The 23758-nt window shown below is 39.5% G+C and overlaps 1 protein-coding gene across 1 annotated transcript in view; it reads left to right on the forward strand.

Moving 5' to 3' along the window:
• Positions 1-23758, forward strand: part of szt2 (SZT2 subunit of KICSTOR complex) — a 104090-nt gene that overhangs the window by 51149 nt on the left and 29183 nt on the right. Inside the window, exons 50-56 of the mRNA XM_083887663.1 lie at positions 5195-5368; positions 7768-7959; positions 10325-10524; positions 11596-11762; positions 12773-12870; positions 13181-13313; positions 16146-16276. Coding sequence (XP_083743789.1) covers positions 5195-5368; positions 7768-7959; positions 10325-10524; positions 11596-11762; positions 12773-12870; positions 13181-13313; positions 16146-16276 — 1095 coding nt within the window. The remainder of the gene's footprint in view (positions 1-5194; positions 5369-7767; positions 7960-10324; positions 10525-11595; positions 11763-12772; positions 12871-13180; positions 13314-16145; positions 16277-23758) is intronic.

A 23758-nucleotide genomic window follows, 5' to 3' on the forward strand; every position in this document is an offset into this window, starting at 1 on the left:
ATAGCCCAATTTTCTCTCTCTCTCTCTCTCTGTCTCTGTCTCTCTCTGGAGTTTGGTTCAGGGAGTTGAGTCGGATTAACAAAGCGACACAAACCTCAGTTCCCCCGTTGGAAGAAGCTGTTTAATGGTGACATAAAGTGGTGGCAGTTTAGATTCTGAAGATAGTGAACACTTAAGCAGACGTAGATTTCATTGGGTTTAGCCTTTTTATGAAGTTGTTATTCCGATAAAATCAGTTTCTCCCACTGTTCCTGCTGCTTCTCGGCACACGGGGCTTGAAGAGCGGCTAAGTGTACGCAGCTAATACATGGAACTTTCTTTCTCTTAAAGCTGTTTTCAGAACTTCTTTATTTCTCTTTAAATATGACTCCTGCTGTTTTTGTACGATGGGTACTTGGATTCATGCGCGCGCAGGGTTACGTTAGCGTTAATGCTGCAGGTCTAAAATCATCGACAAAAATCCTTGCTGTCACTAAAATGATGTAACGCTGCTGCTGCTGCTGCTCTGTGGTTGTCTCTGACGCCGGGCTCCAGGAACCATGTCGGAGCTGGTTCAGCAACTCCTCCCTCCGTCTCAGTTTAAAGGTACCTTCACCTTTCTCTATGTCAACATGGTGTTGAGTGAAGCCTGAGCTGCTGCTGCTGTTGATGCTGCTGCTGCTGATGATGATGCTCGTTCTGTTTCCCCCCCCGCTGCTCTCAGCCCGTGTCTTTTCTGTTGCAGTTTCTGTTGCCTTTAGACCTCATTTAGATCCCATCTGGCCTTATTTTTTAAAGCTTTGGGTTTCATAAAACACAAACCTGACATGGAAACTCTATTCGAGTTTGCCGTGATTTTACAGTCACCCGCGATTAAATGTATATTATCAAACTGGGGCGTGTTTCTGACTATTTATTTATAGTCAAGCGTGGGCGTTACATGAAGCGTTGAGTCGACTGTGATTTATAAATTGGAACTGGCGACGTGCAATGTGGGTTTTATAAATCCGAATATTTATCTCCCATTGGCACTTTCTTTACGCCAACTTTTCAGGCGTACGTACCGACGCACAGTTTCATAAATGAGGCCCCAGGTGACCAGGTGTGCACGGAATGAGCAAATGTCCAGCTCTAAAATAAAGCCAAACTAGAAAGATTTTGTAGCATTGGTGTAGCATTGGACGCCAAAAATGCCTCAAAAATGGCCGATCAATTTAAGATGGTGTCCTTCCTGTTGCGTGAATTTGGACAGGGGGCCCCACACTTATTGGCCCCTCCCACATCCAATTTTCGACGTACATTCTCCGAACCTTTTTCAGACGTAAATTCACACCAGGCTTGATGCGGTCGCAAATATTATTCACACCAGGCATCAAGCCTGTGAGTTATGTGAGTTTTGGGTCATGGGAAAGGCCTCAAAAAAAGATTAATTTGGCGGAAAAATAATAATAACTCCTTCAGTTTCAATAGGGTTTTTGCCCAGTCGAACCCTAATAACTTAACTTTTTTAGCTATCTAACTATATCTAGATTACGATTCAGAGCTCTGGATTTACACCTTCTTTTCCCTCCTGGTTGGAAAAAAAAGCGTGAAACCGCAAAGACTCGACGACTACGCTGGGTAATATTTGAATTTCAGCTCATGAGTTTCAGAATAACCTTTGGACATGTAGGGTTTGTCAAAGGAGCCTGGCTGTGGCGGATTTGAATAAATGAATGATCGCCTCAGCATTGGGCGACTCTCTCTCTCTCGCTGCTTGTTTTAAAGTCAGCACAGCACAGTTTTATGATGTGTGTAATGGAGTCCCTATTTTAGTTTTTTTGGAAGTGTTCATAATGCATGTAGTGTAGGAACCGGGGGCCGGAGCCAGAGTGATAGAGTAACTGACTCGGTGATGAATGATGGCAGCCTTGACTCACACATTGGCTTCCATTACTTCTCAGACGATCTGAGGCTGCGAGGCAGATTTAGATTCCGCCCCGTATCTCAGTTGAACTCGGATTATTTAGAGCTGTTTTTCGACTTGAAGTAGAGGAGTCATTGTGAAGTAAATGCTCTTTGTGTGTCTCTCACACATGGGAGTTCACATTTAAATGAACTCGGAAGGTTTTCTTTGAGACATTTTAGTGGTGAAACGGAGGGCTCGGCGTTCGTGTTAAATGATGTTTTAATCTGTCATCTGCAGCAGCCATGAGCACCGACTCTGCTCAGTGTGTGTGTCCATATAAACCTGGTCAAACTAAAGCTCTTACTCAGCACTGGAAAGTACCTTTGCTGTCGTACTAAATCTGCGTCCTCACTAATAAGACTTACTTTTGTCTAGACAAGATAATTTAGCTTTCATAGATATCAGAGATAACTTCACTTGAAGCCGAACTTTTTTTTTTTACCCCAGTTACCAACTTCAAGGGCCCTGAAATTGTATTTTTTCCGTGTAGAAACAGGGAATACGGTACTTTAGAGAAACAATGACACCATATTCAATTCAATTCAATTCAATTCAATTCAATTCAATTCAATTCAATTCAATTCAATTCAATTCAATTCAATTCAATTCAATTTTATCTGTATAGTGCCAAATCATGAAGTACATTATCTCAAGGCACTGTACATAGACAACATCATGCAGAGCAGAGAAACCCAACAGTTCACACAATGAGCAGAAGAATTTAACAGAAGAAGAAATCTCTGTAAGAACCAGACTCAAAGATGTGCGGCCATCTGCCTAGACAGGTTGGGGTGAAAGGAAAAAATGGGGGACAGAAAGGACAAGCGGGAGATGAGGTGTGATATCGACTTTTAATTACAGCATAATTATATTAATAATGGTGATGACATGTATGATAATAATAATAATAATAATAATAATAGTAGTAGCCTTGAAACTGGATCTGGATCCTGCAACCTGGAAGATGAGGACAAAGGAAGCTTGGTGGGACCCTCCAAAAGGGTTCCATGTGGAACCTTTATAAAAATGTTCTACCTGGAGCCAAAAAGGGTTCTCCTATGAGGACAAGCTGAAGAACCTTCTATGGTTCTACATTCTTAGAAATAAATGTGCTAAGTAGAAAAGGGGTTTTAAAGGGTTCTCTGGATCAAAATGGTTCTTACTGGAACCATTAGTGTTACCAAGAACCCTTTCTTCAGGAAAGGGTTTTTCAGAAGCAAATGGTTCCAGGTAGAACCTCAGCCCTTGTAGAAGAACCGTTTTGGAACCCTTATTTCTAAGTGTGTACTTAGCACTTTTATTTCTAAAAGTGTAGAGTTGTAACTAACGATTGTTTTCCATAATCGATGAATCTGCCGATTATTTGGAAATTACAATGTTCTCGTATGTCTTGTTATTGTCCACAAATCAAAATGATTAACTTTCAATGATTTCTTGGAGCAATATGGCGCAAAGAAAACAAAGAAAATATTCACATTTAAGAATTTTACAAGAAACCTAGTTTTAATTGAGTATCAAAATAGTTGACGATTCATTTAGTAATTGATTAATCGAGTAATTGTTTCAGCTCGAATCTGCTAGTTAGCATGTTTAAAGCTAGTAGAAAACTTATTGGTGCTTATTTCCATTCCGTTCTAGAACTACTAAAAATCCGATATTGCAAATGTGACGACAAGAGACTGCCGGCCTCTGATTGGTCAGAGAGCGTCGTCACTGTACGAGTCACGACACGCGACGTCTGACACGAGAATCAAAGCGAACAATGCCGAACTGCAGATCAGTTAAAAAGACTTAAAAAATACCCCAAAACATGCGTTAATCTGTCATTCGTAGATTGTTTTAAAAGAAACTCTCACACAGTCTCACTCACGCAAACTCAGCAGCTGCACTTGAACTCAAACGAGATGATGAAGAAGAAGAAGAAGAAAATGACAGAAATGTCAAAAGGACTTAAAAATGGATATTGAGAATCCCCAATTTTCCGCTGCCACTGTGAAGCTCCATTGTGTTCGCTCTTAAACCTGCCGGTGCGGCAGAACTGAAGGAGGATAAAGTGACAGGAAAGAAGCGAAAAAGACGCCGTCGCAATTAAAACATTACATTATTCATGCTTAAAACCAAAATAACTTCACTGTCACGGATCTTTGTGTAATTGTGATGGAAGGCGTATAATGTGGAATTTGTCGGCGCCGCGGTTGGAAATAAGAAGTAAGAACGAGGCGGGGTCTAATTGCTATTTTTCCTGACAGATATTGCAATTGAAGCAGTGATTTGTTATCGTCGTCGTCGTCGTGAGGTCAAGCTTTAATATTAAATATTCGCCGAGTAATAGATTTTTGAATGTGATGCAGCATTAACGCACATCATTTAACTCTATTTTCTCATCCCAGTTAAAGCTGCACTGTGTAACTTCTGATGTGTGATTTTTATTTATTTTTTTCTTGGATTATAATTTTGCCTGTGCTTGGTATTCTGTAACATCATCAACGTGTGACGCATCTTTCATTAAGCAAAACTATCAGACCTGACTCAGGGATTTCACTGTGTTTCAGGGCTGCAACGACTCATCGATGACTAAATTAGTTAATTTTATCATCAACTAAAGGGTTTGAATGTGATTTTCTTAGTGCTGGGCAACGCCGTTAGCGGCATTAGCGTATGACGCATTTTCCATGACGACTGACCGGAAAAAGATGAGTGTGACGTCATGTTAACATGACTCCCGATTGTTTAAATTAGTCTCTAAAGAAACGCAGTTTTTCGTGCCACGGCACCTGAGTCCAGGCACCGTTTACCAGTTAGCGCTGTTAGCTGCGTTAGCTCCTTTTGAACCGTTGTTAAACAATAATAGCAGCGCTACAAATAACTAGCGTACCTGTGTACTGCGTATGTGTGCCAAAGTTTAGCGTTGCTTGAGAGACTCATTTTTACAATCGGGAGTCACGTAAACACGACGTCACGCACTTCTTTTTCCGGTCAGTCGTCATGGAAACGTGTTATGCGTTGACGTTGACGCCGTTAGCACAGTCAGCTTCTTAAATGTGAATATTCTCTGGTTTCCTTTGCTCAAATCATTAAAAATGTAATAATTTTTTGGTTTGTTGACAAAAACATGACTTTGAACATTTTCTGAGAAACTACCACTTAATAAATTGAGAAAAATAATGAAACGATCAAAAATAATCCTTAGTTGCAGCCCTGTTGTGTTTGAAATTGCAGAAACCGGACTAAAAAAAAACACTTAAACGCATCCTCTTGTTCTCTCAGGAATCGCCTGCATCGCCCTCTCCTTTGTCGACGCTCACGGTCGCCCCCTTCAGGGCCCAACTCAGGACTGCGCCTCGACGCAGAAATCAGAACACCCCGTCACCCCTCCTCACCCGGACCAGTTTGACGAGCTGACCACTGTGGTTAAAGTGGACGCCATCGCCGTCGGCTCAGGTACAGTTCAACATAAACTTTGTATAAGGTCATCTAGGTCATTTAATAGTTTAATTCATCTTTCAGTCTGATTATGTCCACTATGTTTGTGATTATATTCAATTTTTATTTATAATGTGGTCATTTTAGTATGGGTTTCTTAATGAAGTAATAAAGTGCTGACTTTAAAGGTTTAATGTGATATAAACAAGTTAGGTCTGTTTGGAAACTGATGTCTGTAAACTGCTCACTCTCCAGCACCAAATCCCATAGAGAAAATCAGCGATTTTACATCACAGCACACAGGAGTTGTTAACCCAACTGCTGCCTCCATTACTCACTTAAAATGTGTAATTTTGTGACTTCTGTGTTTGATTTCCTTTGTTCGGATTTAAATGAGTGACATAAAGTTACCAAACGAGGCAGCAGCAGAGCAGCGGCTCCTGTGTCCCGGCAACCTTAAAACGCTGATTTTCTCAATGGAGTTTGGTGTAGGAGAATCGTAGTTGAGTTTGATATTAAATGTGACATAAAGAGGTTTTTTAGGTTCCTTTTTTTAATAAATACAATCACTAATTTGCCAATTTTATGGCTGATTTGAGAAATGAGCCACTGAAAATGAGAGAAAAACTATTTTGGCGCTCCTTCTTGGCTGATAAACTCATTATCTTTTCCAACGATGCCGATGTTTCTAATGCAGACGGTCGTCTGACTCAGTCGTGTGACTCTCCCCCTGTGAGTCATCACTCTCCTCATGCCGCCGTATGAACTCTGCTTACTTTACACAGAGCAGAATTGGTCTGGAATGGGCAGTTTGATTTATGAAGTGAGACAGGAAGTCATATTTTGTGGTCAAGTTACAGAATATGAACCTCGGAAAATGACTCATGTGATGAAAAAGGGGCTTGACAGGCCTGCTTCAGACTCCAGAGGAGAAAATCTCACATGTGATATCAGATAATGCACTCTCCTTCTTTAAGAACACACTCTTCACAAGGTTTCCGTCACAAGGTTACCTCGAGTCCTTTACTTTACTTCCCACAAACTGTGCTAATTTGAAAATGGATTAATTACACTCATAAACATCATAAGCACATCATGAGCAAAAGCGCCGCTATTAAAAAAATCTTTAAAATCCAAAACATTAAATTGAACCAAGTAAATCATCATCTAGTTAATGAACACAACTGTAATACATTTAAGGCTATATTTATCACAGTGTCGCTGCGTCACAGCACGATAAATCAAACTGAAATGTTAGGTGCAGGAGTTTATTAATAATATAGTTGTGTTGTATCATACTCTGCTGCTGCTGCTGTTGTTGTTGTGAGTGGAGACACAACAAATGTGACTCCAGCTGTTAAACGGAGCCACTCTCAAATTGTGGGTTTAACTACAGTGAGTAAAAATTAAAGCTGTAGTACGTAACTTTTAAATGTAAAAAAATGACCGTGGTAACTCGACTACTACTGCAAAAAACTTGTCCCCGCCCACCTCTGCGCTGCTGCTGGATGCACTCAAACACTCCGCTCACTCAGGTCTGATAGTTTTGCTTGACGGAGCCTGTTTTCAGGTGGACGAGGCAGCGTTATAATAATTTTAATTAATTAAAGTGCCAAAGAAAACCAGAGGCACAAAAATCTCCTTCAATAAACAGTAAATTCAAGATTAAATTATATATACAAGCTTTTTTTAGTGTTTTTAATTCCAGTTGTCTTCATTATTATTGATTTATTTTGGTTCTATTGTCGTTAATTATTATTTACAGATACATTCTCCGTATGAAATATGTTTTTATATCAAAATAAAACACATTTTTGTACGAACGTTATTTTCTCAAACCTTTGCACTATTTATTAATTGTTTGCTAATTCTGGGTCACGTCAGAATAATAACAATCCACAATCCTGACTCTTCATAATTCTTTTGAAAGCAAACAACCGCGGTGGAGGGAGCGATTATTAGCCTCCGTCTCAAGGTATTGCTAATGCTGCTGCTGCTGCTGCTGCTAACCCATAATATAATTAAAATCACATTTCCCACTAAGCCTGCCCTCAAACATGATTAACTCCTGAGCCTTGTATACAGTAATTAACCTGTCTTTATCTATTGTAACACCTTGACATTTTCAGGTGCCATTGATCCCTGATTATTTCAGGAGTCAACAGGCTTTTACTCCTTCATTTCATTTAGAATTTAATGTTCTCTTATTGTTTTCTTACACTTAGTTACAGACACGGGGTATTGAAACGCTGTCAACACTGTGATTGGATAATAAATGACATTAACACTTACTGTGAGTTATTTGTCGTGAATTTCTATTAGAAAAAGATGAATATTTAATGTAAGTGACTTGCCACAAGGGGGAGCTGTGCCTTTCCTCATTTTACACCTTTTTTAAATTTGTTTATCTTTGACAGAGCCACAGCTGTTCGTACGCTTTGACATCTGGGAACAAGGCAACGTCAGCCCCCTGCAGCTGAGCGACAAACTACAGGGGGCGCTGCGCCACGCGCTCTGCGACGTCGTCATGGAGCTGCGGGTGCTGCCTCATCCGCTGTGTGTGGGCGTGTCCTGTCCGGCGAGCAGAGCGCAGAAAGAGGAGGCTAAAGGTGAGGTCATCATCATTTTATCATGGTCATTTAGTCAAGTTTTCTATCAAAATACATGGGAACGATATAATAATGTTATATAATACAGTGTAATACGACCACCACTACTAGATTTAAATATAATATTATTATAATAATATTCTTAAATTGGTTTAAAAATATGCCAATAATCTAAATTTTAAATAAAATAAAAATAAACTTTTAATCTGGTAAATCTGCAACTTTATTTTCTTCGTACATTTGCCACTTTTAATCTGGTAAATCTGCGACTTTATTTTCTCGTACATTTGCCACTTTTAATCTTGTAAATCTGCGACTTTATTATCTCATATATTTGCCACTTTTAATCTTGTTAATCTGTGACTTTATTTTCTCTTACATTTGCCACTTTTAACCTCGTAAATCTGCGACTTTATTTTCTCGTATATTAGCCACTTTTAATCTCGTAAATCTGCGACTTTATTTTCTCATACTTTTGCCACTTTTAATCTCGTAAATCTGCAACTTTGTTTTCTCGTACATTTGCCACTTTTAATCTCGTAAATCAGCGACTTTATTTTCTCGTACATTTGCCACTTTTAATCTTGTTAATCCGCAACTTTATTTTCTCGTGCATTTGCCACTTTTAATCTCGTATAATCTGCAACTTTACTTTCTTATACATTTGCCACTTTTAATCTCATAAAAAATTTACCAGAAAAAGGGCTATTTTACTTACTTTAAAATACATGTTTGCAGTGAACTCACTCTGTTCTATTGTTGTTAATCTGGCTAACCATTAATCTGTCTCAGTTTTTTATTATTTGTTTGTTTTGTCTGGCAAATAAATGGCGATAATTAATTTGTCTACCTCTATTGAATTTAGTGTAAATGTTTTAAAGATCTCTCATTAAACTCGGCAGTATCTTAATGCACTACATGTTCTATCTGCTAAAAATTGATATAAACATACACACACTTCATCTAACCTGTATAGTCCTCATTTTTTAAAATTGTATTTCTGCTTTTACACTTCTAATATGTTTATGTTTTGCCTTTTCTTCACATCACACATTTTGCGTTCTCTCCACTCACTCCTCTTTTCTTTCTTGCATGGTTTTCACATTCTATCAGCGGTTTGTGATTCTGAAGACGGTACCTGTTTAAAATTCTCCCACTTTTTCACTCACACAGACACACACTTACTGTTTTGCATACTGTATGTATTCTGCATACCTAACAGTAGTATTGATGGAGCGGCAGTGGGCGCCGCAGACACAACAGCTGTTCCAGTGTTCGCGTGACGTCTCGCATCTGTTTGCGAATATGGGAGCAAATAAATTTGCCGCTGACACTTTCTTTTCCCACTTCTTCTTCCCCTTGTTTATTTGGTTCGTGTTTGAAAAGCAAAGCAGCTGCGATGAGCGGGGTTTTTTGGACACGCTCTGAAAATACGAGGTGGGAAAGGAACTGCTGCTGCCGAGTCGTGTGACTGCTGATCTCTCTTTAAATTGTGTGACTCCACAAAAAAGTGTGGGAAAAAGACAAATGAGATCTTCTTTTGCTTTGTTTGTTTACATATTATCCAATATTTCCAGAAAAAAAAAAAACATTTGTTTTACATGAATTTAAATATAGAAACTGTACCACCTTCTTGTGCAGTACATTTGTCTGACGTTTAATGGCGTAGCTGCTCAACAGTTCACGTTACAGGCTTCAAACTCGCCAGGCGACTTATTCAGGGCACCAGTGTGTGCCCTGCCGACTTTGGTGGTGTTATATATGTTAAATAATATAAAAATTATGTTAAATATGCAAGAACCCTGACCCATATCGGTAGAAATGCGACACATTTATCGACAAAAAAGCACTGCATTCACTCCCTACTTTCCCAGTTATTATGTATTTATTTCAGTCTGTCAATGTTAGCATTATTATTATTGTACAATTAAAATATCTGTGTTTATATCCGAAGTTAAAACTTTAAAATTAAAGTTAAACAGGACTTTTGTCACTTACAAACGCAAAAAAAACACAAGAAACGGGCACATATTAAAGGGGTCCTGAACTTGTTTATGATCGGTGCGTTCCATTTGTAGTCCAAACTCGGAATTTCCGAGTTTCCATGTAAGGAACGCCCCTTGAACAACCTTGTGTACCTTGAGGTAGGATTCCAAGATGGCTGCCACCATACAAACACTGCTACGTTTACCGTGATTAAATAAATACCACGTAGAGCGTTGTTATGGACTGTTTTTTTCAGTATAACAAAGAACACGCACCAACCCTGAGCTAACTCACTTTGCGTCAGTGGTAAGCCCCTCCCCCCGTTCTTAAATAAGTCTTGACACGTGTGTTGTGGTAATTTCCTTCTCCGTCTCTGTAGCGCTGCTGAATCCTTTGCCCGAGGTGAAAGAGGTAAAGGACAGTCCCCGACAGCGCAGCGGCTCCCGGGTCTTTAAAACCAGTCCTTCCCCCATCTCCTTGACTCAAGCCTTGGGGAGCACGACCACGATGGGCGCCGGCACACCCGAGTCCACCACACCCACCGGGAAGAGCACCCTCCGCAGTTTATGGGACATACTGGTCAGTTCCTCTCATCGACTAAATTCAGAGACAATTTCCTGTGTTTTGAGTTGGTACTTAAGTCGACTTTAAGCAACTTTATTTTCTCGTATATTTGCCACTTTTAATCTGGTAAATCTGCAACTTTATTTTCTTGTAGATTTGCCGCTTTTAATCTCATAAATATGCAAATTTTCTTATACATTTGCCACTTTTAATCTGGTAAATCTGCAACTTTATTTTCTCGTAGATTTGCCGCTTTTAATCTCACAAATATGCACATTTTCTTATACATTTGCCACTTTTAATCTGGTAAATCTGGGACTTCATTTTCTCGTAGATTTGCCACTCTTAATCTGGTTAATCTGCGACTTTATTTTCTCGTAGATTTGCCACTTTTAATCTGGTACATCTGCGACTTTATTTTCTCGTATATTTGCTACTTTTAATCTTGTAAATCTGCAACTTTATTTTCTCATAGATTTGCCACTTTTAATCTCATAAATCTGCGACTTTATTGTTTTGTAGATTTGCCACTTTTAATCTCATAAATCCGCAACTTTATTTTGTCGTAGATTTGTCACTTTTAATCTCGTAAATCTGCGATTTTCTCGCGAAATATTACCCACCTTCCTTGGCCCGTATTTTATTTTATTTTTACATTTGTCCCTAATTACGCTATCGTAAAAAGATGCGCAATCATCCCTGAATAGTCCTCCAATCCGACTATATTTCTTCTTCGGTTTGTTTTGCAGGCCCTCTGATAGCGTTCTAGTAAAGGTCACTTCCGAGTCACGTAACTTCATCACGCATTTATCAAAATTGGATAAAACGGGAAACGCTTGTTATCCGCTTTTTTCCATTTTTAATTTGAGCACAAAATCGGAAATTGGAAAAAACAAGTCATTATCCGTTTTTTGATTTTGATTTTGTAAACGTATATTGAGAAAAGGGTTAGTTATTATTTCGTTTTATTTTGAAAAACTAATGAACGAATGATACACGGTTTTCAGACACATCACACACCTCAGCTACAACACTTTAAAGGCAGGCGACAAAAAAGTGCCTTCTTTCCTTGTTCTTTCCCAGCAGAGTAAACCAGATTCGTCGGAGCTGGGAAGCCCAAAGACGACCGACGACATCGTGCAAGAGAGAGGCGAGGAAGGCCGCGCCACTCGCCGGCGACACAAGACAGAGACAATCAAGCAGCAGTGGAGCCAGGAGAGGGCGGCCACTCTGGATCTGCACCAGGCCCACAGGTGGTAGATGTTCCATATTTGATATCCAAGTATCAAGGTCATGGTTTAATACACCTGATCTGTTGTAGGACTGGTTCTTCAGCAGAGGTCTTAAACTTGTAGCAGCCCAACCAATTTCAGGTGGTCCTACACTCAATATTTGATTATAACAAGTTATTTCTGTCTGTTTGAGGGTTACGCTCAGTGGCCCTCAGACTTAAAGGCTTCAAACAGACATACAAAGATCTTTATTGGTCTCACACTTTGATTCGATTCCTCTAGAGCTGCAACTAACGATTATTTTCTGATGTTCTCGAACGCCTCGTTTTGTCCACAAACCAAAATGATCCACTTTTAGTGATTTATTTGTTCTATGGAGCAAATAAACAAAGATAATATTCACATTTAAGAAGCTGAAACAATCAGAAATCGTGTTTTAATCATGTAAAAAAAGCTTGAAACTGATTAATCGATGATCAAAATAGTTGACGATTAATTGAGTAATTGTTTCAGCTCTACATTCCTCAAATCGTTTTTTAATCTTACTTCTTTGTTCTGTTGAGGCACCCTTACTTTATATTATTAGTGCCTGCATTTGTTTTATATATGCAATGTTTATTTAGCTGAACTTTTTTTAGTATCAGACTGTGGACTAGAGTTTGAATTTAACATTTTACATTTTCAATCAGAATTATACTAAAACTTATACTAAAAAACACTGAATATCACCTTCCTTTAATTAGACTCAGGCTCCAGTGTCAGGCCTTGTTGTTGTGTGTGTCAAACATTGCTCCGATGATACTATTAAGTTTAACATAGTCGTGAATTTCCCTGCTTCTGAAAACCAAGAGTCTCTCAGCACTTGGCAGAGAATTCACAGGAAGCCGCTCAAGAATCTGTTAAACGCCCACAAACGCTCTGGTCTTTAAGGGATTTAATGTGCTTTATCTGATTAAATATCGTCTAATGCGTGTGTGTTAATGTTTTTTTGTTGTTGTTGTTTTTCTTATTATTTGTGGCTGTCTGTGTAGGAGGCATTTGTCTCATTTGGAGGAAGGAGATACAGGCACTTTACACCCCATTTACCAGGTTACGTGCCAGCCTTGGATCACTTTCATGGCTAAACTTGGTAAGTGTGAATTTATTCACTAAAATTAGGGTTAAATTGATCAAAGGCTTGTTTATTTGAACCCAAAAAGTACAATTCAAGATATTTCATTTTATCCTTTGTGTGTCTCAGTCCTTTTGAACGTCCCGTCACAAGCTCAGAATCCCTGTGACCCTGTTTCCAGCCCATATTCTCTCCGTCTCTCATATCTTGTTTTGCCAGAAAGTGAAAACTGATTTCGGAGAAAAAAAACTGCATCTCCTGATGATGAGGTTTTTCCTGTGAGCTGACGCACCCTTCTCACTTTATCTCTTGCTTGTTCGCGAAACAGGCTGTCCCTCCATTCAGCAGTGCACGGCTGAAATTGCTTCCCACTTCCTGCTGCCCCCCGTCTTAGCAGAGGTGGTCAGTTTGGTCACGTCTCTGGCCAGCGACACCACAGTGAAGGTGTTTGAAAAGACCAGGTAAGCGCTACACGTTGTTGTTCAGAATTATCACTTAGTAAAGTCCATTGTGTGAGAATTAGTGACATCTAATGGTGAGACTGCGAACTGCTCACTTTTCCCAGACTTGTCAGGGAACTACGGTGGCCTCCACATACCAAAATGGATGTAATTTTTCTTTGTTTGCGTCATATATATAGAGAGAGTACATATTATATAAACATAAAAGTCAGCTATAACTAAGCTATTTAATAGAGCTCCTGACATCACATGACTCAGTTCTCCTTAGTGCTGGGCACATTAACGTGTTAGCGGCGGTTAACGGTGTCAAAGTTAACGTGCGTTTACGCATGGCGCGTTTAGTGTATTCAACTAAAAAGACAAGGTTTTATTTTCTCAGTTTATGACATTTCTAAGCACTAGTGCACTGCTGAGCATGTTAACATCGGTTAATGGCGGGTTAACAGTGGTAACGTTAACGCACATTGGCGACTGACCGGATGTTTACGTGCCGCGGCGCCGGTTAGCTCTGTTAGCTGCGTTCGCTCCTTTAGCGCTGTTAGCACGTCTACAGTTGAACTGGAGCGGTCTGCTCATTAAACAAAAAGAGCAGCGTACCTGTGTACTGCGTATGTGTAAGTTTAGCGTTACTTTAGAGACTAATTTTAACAATCGGGAGTCACGCAAACATGACGTCACGCACATCTTTTTCTCGTCAGTCGTCATGGAAACTCATCATGCGCTAACGTGCGCTAACGTGCGTACATGCCCAGCACTAATATAAACATAAAAGTCAGCTATAAACAAACAATAGAGCTCCAGACATCACATGACTTGGTTCTCTTCAATCCACTTGTTTAACAAACATAACAAACGCCGCCATTTTGGCAGGAAAACCTTCTGAAAATTAGCCAGTGCAGGTTTTTAAGTTCTAAGGGTGAGTTCACTGCACACTTAAAAATCCTTTGAGATCGAGTAATAAATCGCAGAATCTGACAAATTGAATATATCTGATCCTAATGACACCCCCAGGTGCTTTTCACCATACCATCTTTAACTTTCTAATAAACTTTCCCTTTCGTTTCACTCCGGAGAACACTTACACGGGACAGTTAATCGTGTTGGAGTCTTTTACGACATTGGCGTTTCCATCCAGATTCATAGTTTCCTGGTTGGCAGTTAAGGGGGAAACTTGAGGGGAAGCTGAACATACAGCGTGATTGTGTTCCTGCCAAAATGGCGTCGTTTTGGTTCCGAGTGTAGCATGGCGGGATTAGGTGACGTCAGCTACCGGATACCAGTTCAACAACGTCTTACGTACTGCACAGACGTGAAACACATGGCGATAAGTAAATAAGTACGTAGAAAGAGTGAGATCGGCGTGCTCCAGTGTCCTCTAAACTTGAGACTTAAATAAATAAATACAAACAGAACCACTGAAAATAATGCAAAAGAGGATCTTGCTCCTTAGTAAATACTGCGTAAACAAGGAAAGTGCACTTTGAAAAATGTTTCTGACTCGTTGCCAAAGTAGTATTTGTTTGTGTTTGTGTCTGTAATCCTGGTGGATAAGTGATAGAAAAGAGACATTTCACTAAGCACAGTAATGATCTTGTGGATGAGACTGAGGAGGTGGTGGCTCGTCGAATTTTGGCCCTTGTTTACATAAAAACAGAATATTTTCAGCCTAACTGTGGCACTGCCTTGTCAAAAGGGTTGTAATTATTTCAAGCTTCTCGCTATATTATACTTTATTCATGTTGTTGCAAATTGTATTTCTGTGTTTTTTTTTATTGCAGGACTTTTTTTATGTGTTAAGCATGTTGAATTGAGATAGATAGATAGATAGATAGATAGATAGATAGATAGATAGATAGATAGATAGATAGATAGATAGATAGATAGATAGATAGATAGATAGATAGATAGATAGATAGATAGATAGATAGATAGATAGATGGATGGATGGATGGATGGATGGATAGATAGACTAATAAGGGACTAATCTTATTAGATAGATAGATAGATAGATAGATAGATAGATAGATAGATAGATAGATAGATAGATAGATAGATAGATAGATAGATAGATAGATAGATAGATAGATAGTTGGCAAAATAGCTTGATAGATAGATAGATAGTTGGTGAAATAGCTTGTTATGAAGATATATTACTAGTTGGTATATTAGCTTGATAGCTAGATAATAATAATAATAATAATGCAAATATATTGCTAGTTGGCAAAATAGCTAAATAACTGTAGCTTGCGAGCTGGCAAAATAGCTTGATAACAAGATTTCTAGCTGGTGAAATAGCTTGATAGCTAGTTATATTGCTAGTTGGCATATTAGCTTGAAAGCTAGATATATTGCTAGTTGGCAAAATAGCTAAATAACTGTAGCTTGCTAGCTGGCAAAATAGCTTGATAACGAGATATATTTCTAGCTGGCGAAATAGCTTGATAGCTAGATATATTGCTAGTTGGCATATTAGTTTGATAGCTAGGTATATTTCTGGTTGGCAAAATATCTAAATAACTGTAGATTGCCAGCTGGCAAAATAGCTTGATAGCTAGATATATAGCTAGTTGGCAAATGGCAAAATAGCTTGATAGCTCAATAGATTTTTAGTTGGCAAAGTAAGTTGATAATTTGCTAACTGACAAAATAACTTTACAGATTAGGTAAATAGATAGCTGACATATTAGCTGCGATATTTTTTGCCATTTTGTTGATGGAAGTGCTTTTTTTTTTTCACAGTCATAGCTGTGTCATCACTTTGTCCTCAGTATCTCAGTGCATATTACATACATATCACTGTAATAGTTCCCTTCATCTCTTAAACCTCTGCAGTTGTCCCACATCTGGAGACATGTTTGTCCCGTTTGCTCAGCTCCAGAACTTGAGTCAGCGTCCAGACACGACGAGGAGCTTCATTCTCATCGGCCGCAACTTCAACCAGTGGCAGTGTAGCACAGAGCAAGGTAAGAGCTGAAGTTAGTGTCTCGACACCTTCTCCTACAGTGTCCATATATGGTGCAAAAAAAGATCTTCCATGATGGGCCTTTTGCACGGCAGCCATTTTGTTCTTAGCAGAAAGCTAGTAGCTAGTATAACAATACAGAGCTGCTCCTCTTCCCACATTATATTTATGTTAGAAAATAGAAATACAGAAAGTGAAAAAACCCTGACCGCGCTTTATCAGTAGTTTACCAATCACTCGTGAGTAACTTCACCTGCTCTGACACTTCTGTCTTTGGTTTGCAAGCTAGCTGAGATGTATATGTCGCTAACATGTAAAAACATACAGAAAAGCTCTGTTACTTTTTAAAATTCTTACGCTGCTTTCACACTGTCAGTGTGGATCACTGCACTTGTGCAACGTCAACCACTTGAGTCGCTAGCATCATCAGCTTCTTTGCTGACTGAAAAAAAACACAAGCGTACAATCATGTTTATTTGCTTTGGTCCCCACGACAGTGGAAATATGTGCGGGTTTGTGCATTAGGACATTTTACATGATTTCAAACCTAATTTCTAAACACTTAACGACTTTTGTAATCATTAAAATTTGGCAAGTTGGTTCGTCAAACATTTTTCATCGCTTTACGCGCTCTACGATGGCTCCGTTCCGTTCCGTTCATGTATGTCAGGACTCTGGGTGAAAGTGAACCAGCATGCACCCTGGAACTGAGGGACTTAAATGGAACTGAGGGACTTAAATGGAACTTGTTAATTGTTGCTGTGACTTGTGCAAAAATGGCCGCTCTGCAAAGAGCCCATTATGGGTTGTTTTTGTGTGTTTTTTTGTCCAATCTAAATGCAAAGTTACATGTAGAGGCAAATCCCCAAACTTGAAGTGCTAAGTGAACAGCCATCCATGACTATGGTAAACGAGGTTTATTTGTCTTTGTTTTTACAAACTGCCGCTGGAAATGCGGCACTCCTGTAAATGGCCATTTGTGAGTGTAAACTATAAAAGAACAGTGTAACTTCTGTGAAGAATCAAACATTATGAGTTTCCTGGACAGCTGGTCACAGCTCCTCTCTGAGGCAGTGTGACTCATTCATAGCCTCATCATCATCATCATCACCATCATCATCACCATAGAGCTCTTTTGCAGTTTGGACACGTTTTTTTTTTTTTTTTTTTTCTTCTTCTTCTTCACAAGCCTCTTCAGATTTTGCTGAAGCTTCTGTCTCACACATTACAATGGACCTGTGAGGTTATGTTTAGGGCCAAACTGTGTGGGGAAAAACACACACACACACACACACACACCCCATATAGCTTGATGGCTAGATATATTGCTAGTTGTCAAAATAGCTTGATAGCTAGCTATATTGCTATTTGGCAAAATAGCTAAATAACTGTATATTGCTAGCTGGCAAAATAGCTTGATAGCCAGATATATTTCTAGCTGGGGAAATAGCATGATAGCTAGATATATTGCTAGTAGGCAAAATAGCTAAATAACTGTATATTGCTAGCTGGCAAAATAGCTTGATAGCTAGATATATTTCTAGCTGGCGAAATAGTGTGATCGCTAGATATATTGCAAGTTGGCAAAATAGCTGATTAACTGTAGATTGCTAGCTGGCAAAATAGCTTGATAGCTCGATATATTGCTAGTTGGCAAAATAGCCAAATAACTGTACATTGCTAGCTGGCAAAATAGCTTGATAGCTAGATATATTTCTAGCTGGCAAAATAGCGTGATAGCTAGATATATTGCTAGTTGGCAAAATAGCCTACTCAAGTCCTACTCAAGTAACTATACTATACTATACTATACTATACATAATATAAAATAATCATCAGATTTAGCCATAATTGTAAGTAATCGTTAGCTGCAGTTGGGAAAAGAGCTCTAATACTGAATTATTTTAACATTTGTCTGCATGTACTACCTTTACTTTGAAGACACAAGCTGCAGTTTCATGAATATACTCACAAAATACAGACATTTTCAACGTCACATGGGCTGCAACTAATGATTCTCTTCATAATCCATGAATCTGCTGATTATATTATTTGATATATTATTCAATAAATTGTTTCCCAAGCCTCAAAATGATTAATTTTTTAATGATTTCTTTGTGACATGGAGCAAAGAAAAACACTCAAAAATGATTAACTGCTTATCAAAACAGACATTTTCAGTCAAGTGAAGTCTATTATTAGTACTTTTACTCTGAAAACTCCCTCTATAGTTTCAAAAAGAACACTCACATACAGGGATATAATATTTATATGCTACCTTTGTAAAAAATATTATTTTCATGTTTTATTAGTGCTTTTAGCTCGCAAATACCTACCCATCACTTGTGCTAACACATCAACTAGCATACAGCATGCTATTTTTTAAGCAGCTCATTTATAAATGGAAATGATCTCTTGTTATTTGCGTTATCATCCCGTGTGAAAACCTCCTGCCTTTACATCTGTCGCGTGGTGGTGCGAAACGTAAAAGCTGCTGCTAATTTCCGTCTATAAGAAGACACCATTATTTTACAGCCGATTTAATTGCGTTAATAAAAAAGGAAAAGTAATCACTGAGTAAAGCTGTCAAAAACATGATGTTCAGGGAAAAAATTGGAGTAGAACTATAAATTAATGTAAATTATTCACTCCCTTTAAATCCACTGCTGACCACTGTGCAGTGTTGTCGTTGCTGTTTTCCCTGCCGTGTTTGTTGAAAACAACATTCATCCGACTGCTCAATTCATCAAATGACTTTGCATTAAAACCTCTCACAAAAATTATAATTTAGAAGCACATTAGAAGTGCCATTAGAGGGAAAAGTGGCTGAATTTAAAACCTTGTTACCGGATCTTTATCACTAAGGCTTTATGGGACTTAGAGTTTATGACGCTGTCACACTCAAATTGAATTTCACATGTTGGAAATTAAGTCATCAAACATTGTCTATTCAACAGATAAATGTTTTTTTTATTTTTTTATTTATGTTTGACACCATTTCAGTGCAATAAATGTACATAGAAAATTTAATTGGGGTTCGTCAAACATGTATTCTCTTGAATGACCATCAGGGGGCGACTCCACTTACCGGTATTTACGAGATTGAGAAAATTCACCCATACTTTTCACTCGATTTATAATATTAATAAAAATTCTCCTGAGGAGCTTATCGTCTGAGTTGTTGAACATGCTGTCCATTTATTATCTACTTTTAAAAAATGGTGCCAAGTTCAACATGTAGTGAAAAATTTCAATTTAAAAATCTTATTTTTATTTGAAAGGCAACTGTGCCAAGTCACATTACTACATTATTAACACACTGTCAATATTACTGCACACAACGGCAACATTGAGCCACTATAATAAACGGAATTAAATATGCTTTAAGCTCAGTTTCCTCTAAAATTAGAAAAGTCAAAGAACGCGATTAGAATGTGTCACTAGTTCACCCAGTGCCGTTTATCGCAGACGACGGATTCTCTTCTTACATGATTTTTCGTATTCCCGTAGCAGCCTCCACGTTAAAACCACGTTAAGCTCAGCTTCAACTATTCTATTTGGAACGAATGCGGCAAAAACGTCACTTCCACGGAAGCTCGCCTTCTCTGGGAGTCAATGGTGCAGTGGGCGGGGCGGGGGCGGACACTGGGCTTCTCCATGATGATGATTGGAGGAACTGTCTGAAAGGCGGAGGCCTTGATTGACAGTGTCGCAGACACATACACGTTTCCTTGTTCTAGTTGTTTGTTTGCAGAATTTATGTAGCTTACCCTGTTAGCAACGGCCACCGAACTGTATATAACTGTGTGTGCTATGATAGTTAATAACCACCTTGTAGCAGCATGTCGCTAACAGCTGTGCGTAGTATTGACGAGGAGGTTATAGCACGATGAGTCCTCCACCATGCTCTGCTTTGATTCTGTGTGTTTCTCTGTCCATGCTAGCAGCTGTCTAACCTTTGCAAGTGTGTCTGCTTACATTACTTTCTTTCTCACTGTATGTGTGTGTGTGTGTGTGTGTGTGTGTGTCACCGTCCATGCTGCCTTGCTGTTTGCACCATCTCTGTTTGCCTGCAGAAGACAGTTCAGATGAGGAAAACACCCCAGTGCTAAATAGGTTCACACGTAAGTTTGCCCTCACAGCTCGACACATTGATGCTGATGGGATGTTTGAACTGCAGTGTATATACTTTGTTGTATTCATCTCTGATTTTCTTTATTTATATATTAGTGCTGGGTGCGTTAACGGCGGTTAACGGGGGTTAACGGGGGTTAATGGCGTCAACGTTACGTTATTGCATGGTGCATTTCCATGGGTTAATGCATGACGCATTTCCATGACGACTGACTGGAAAAAGACGTCCTGTTTACGTAACTGCCGACGGTTAAAATGAATAACGCTAAACTTTAAAAACAGAGGCACACATACGCAGTACACAGGTAAGCTGGTTATATGTAGCGCTGCTCTTTTCCTTTCGTTTAACAGACTGCTCCAGTTCAACGGTAGGTGCGCTAACGGCGCTAAAGGAGCTAACTGGTAAACGGTGCCTGGACTCCGCGGCACGTAAACATAAAGTCAAGCGCGTTTTTTTCCGATCAGTCGTCATGGAAATGCGTCATGCATTAGCGTGCGTTAACTTTGACGCGATTAACGCTGTTAACAGGGTAACATGGTCAGCACTAAATATACATATATATAAATATATAGATGTATTAGTCAAATGAAGCAACCTCAAAGCAGCTAACTGTAGGATAGAAAATGGTAAATGGTCTTTCTTTGAAGACCACTCAAAGCTGCTCAACGCTACAGTTTTGCAATTCACCCATTCACTCACACATTCATTCAGAGCCTCTCTGTGCAAGCGCTTTTCCTACTATACATCTTTCATGCTCATTCACACGCTGCCGTCAGGATCAACTTGGTATTAAGGCTATATGGGCATGGAAATGGAACAAACATTTTAATGCTTCACCAAAAAAGGGAAAAGAAGACGTTATGCACGTTACAATGTACTGTATATAATCAATGAACCAAGCCAGAGAAAACAAAGGGAAATTAAATAAAACTTACCATAAAGCAAACAGACCACACAACTACCGACTTTTCAGACCTTTTTTCAGTTTTTTTCAAAAAAGAAACTAGCGACAAACTTTCCGAGGAAAGTAAATTGGCAGTTCTGCCGCATGAGTGAGCTTCATCTAGCTGGATTTACTGGATGGAGAATCGGTCTGACTGGAGACACAAAGAGAGAGGGAGAGAAAAACAGAGTCACAGACGAGAAGGAGCTGTGGGTGGGTCAAACATCAATTTGGTGAAATATCCTTTAATTATGTCCTTCCACTTGCAATATGATAATTGATACACCGGGACAAATGTCGGTATCTTAATCGTGGTGACAGACGGATATCGTGATGTTTCGCGATATGATTGTCTTGCAATATATTGATTATTGCAGGAGCGTTGTATTGCGCTAGCTGAGATTATTGGTAGTGCTGGGCACATTAACACATTAACGGCGATAAATTGTCAACGTTAACGCGTGATGTGTTTCCGTGACAACTGACCGGAAAAAAGATGCTCGTGACGTGATATTTACGTGACTCCCGATTGTTAAAATGAGTCTCGAAAGTAACAGAGGCACACATACGTGGTATGCAGTACTGTAGGCGTGCTAACGGTGCTTAAGGAGCTAACGCAGAGCTAACTGGTAAACGGTGCCTGGTTCTGCTGCCGCGGCACGTAAATATGACGTCACGTGTCTTTTCTGGTCAGTTGTCATGGGCCCAGCACTAATTATTGGTTATCTTATCGTGAGGTACCCTGTGATTTCACACGGTCGTTTTCGAAATGGCGGGAATTTTATGGAATCAAGATGTTAGCACATTTGACAGCACGAAAAACAAATGTAGTAGTCGCTGGACTGGCTACGAGTGACTCACCCCCAAACGTTTCCCCTCTCGTCTCAGGCTACAGTATTTTTTACAAATCTAAACCTTCCATATTCGGCTTCGATTTCAGGAAAAAAGTAAATTGACCGGTGTTGCGGCAGAACCCAAATCTCGCAAGTAAAGTGATAAGAGACCAAAATGATCTTTTGGCTGTTGTTAGTTGAAATGAACGTCTACAGGCCGGTGCACTCAGCCTCAGAGTGCTCTCTCTGAAACGCCACTATACAATTAGAGTGGACTGAGTGTCTCTGTTGTTCTAACAGAGGGATGTTTCTGCGGTGAGAAGATTGAATATCCACGTCACATCAGTTTCAGGAACAGAATCTCTCGGTCTGCCCGAGCAGAAAGAAAAGCCCTGGAAACTATGGAATTACATGATTTTTTGTTCTCACTCTCTCTCTCTCTATAAATTGGTGACTCGATCGATTCCAGTACTGACACCAAAGTACTGGTGGAGAAAGTAAGTCAAGCATTGGGTTTATAGGAACTTTGTGACCCTTTTTTTGGCAGCAGTTATCTTAAACCAGGGTTCCCACAGGAATCCTTGAAAGTTTTAGAAAATCACCCTGAATAGAATCAATAAAGTTGATATTTAGGTAAATATCTCACTTGTTTGTTACGACGCCACCTACTGTTTCGCCATCATGGACGAAGACGCGTTTACACGTTGCCCTCCCATCTTCAGCTGCGTCCGCTCATTCTGTCCTTGAATTTGAGGGAATTTAGGTCTTAGAAAGTCCTTGAAAAGTCATTGCATTTGATGACAACCAAGGTGTGGGAACCCTGTTTAAACTTTCACCGCTGAGGTGATAGTTTCATTTTCACCCCCCAACACTCCCAAGTCTCCTGCTGTGTTCTTAAACAATTCACTTCAGCCTCAGTTTCGAGAAAACATCTTTGCAGTCGTGCTGTGAAAAGTGAAAACCCTCTGATGTCAAACTTCGCACACACACACGGCGATGCTTTATTTCGACATCATTGGCTTCCATGATCTGTGTGTGACAGACTCATTAATGGAGATGTTAATCAGCTCCAGTGACTCCTTTTTAGCTTTGAGCTCTTACTCTGGGCTTCTTTTTATCTCAGTGAACATTGTGCAGTGTGCTCTCATGCTGTGTGTGTGAGGGGATTTGTGTTTGTTAACCTCTTTAGGACCTTTTTTCTGTCATAAACACTGGCCTTGTCGGGACCAGTAGTCCTCATGGAGGCCAAAAACCTGGTCCTAATGAGGCAGAAGCTAATTTCTGAGGAACAGGTTAAGTTTGGGGCTAAGATTTGAATCGTGGAGAGGTTGAGTTTCTGGTTTTGGTTAAGATAAGGCTTCATTTAGACTGGAAATCAATGCATCGTCTTTTTCTTTTGGCTTCTCCCTGTCGAGGGGTCGCCACAGCGGATGATCCGCACACATGATTTGACAGAGATTGTTGCGCATGATGCCCTCCCTAATGCAAATCACCCATTAATCCGAGTTTAGGACCAGCACTGGATGTAACCGTCATGGCTGGGGTCAATTTAGAGTGTCCACTTAACAATGA

Source organism: Microchirus variegatus (genome assembly GCF_963457635.1).
Source record: "Microchirus variegatus genome assembly, chromosome: 4".
Lineage (NCBI taxonomy): Eukaryota > Metazoa > Chordata > Actinopteri > Pleuronectiformes > Soleidae > Microchirus > Microchirus variegatus.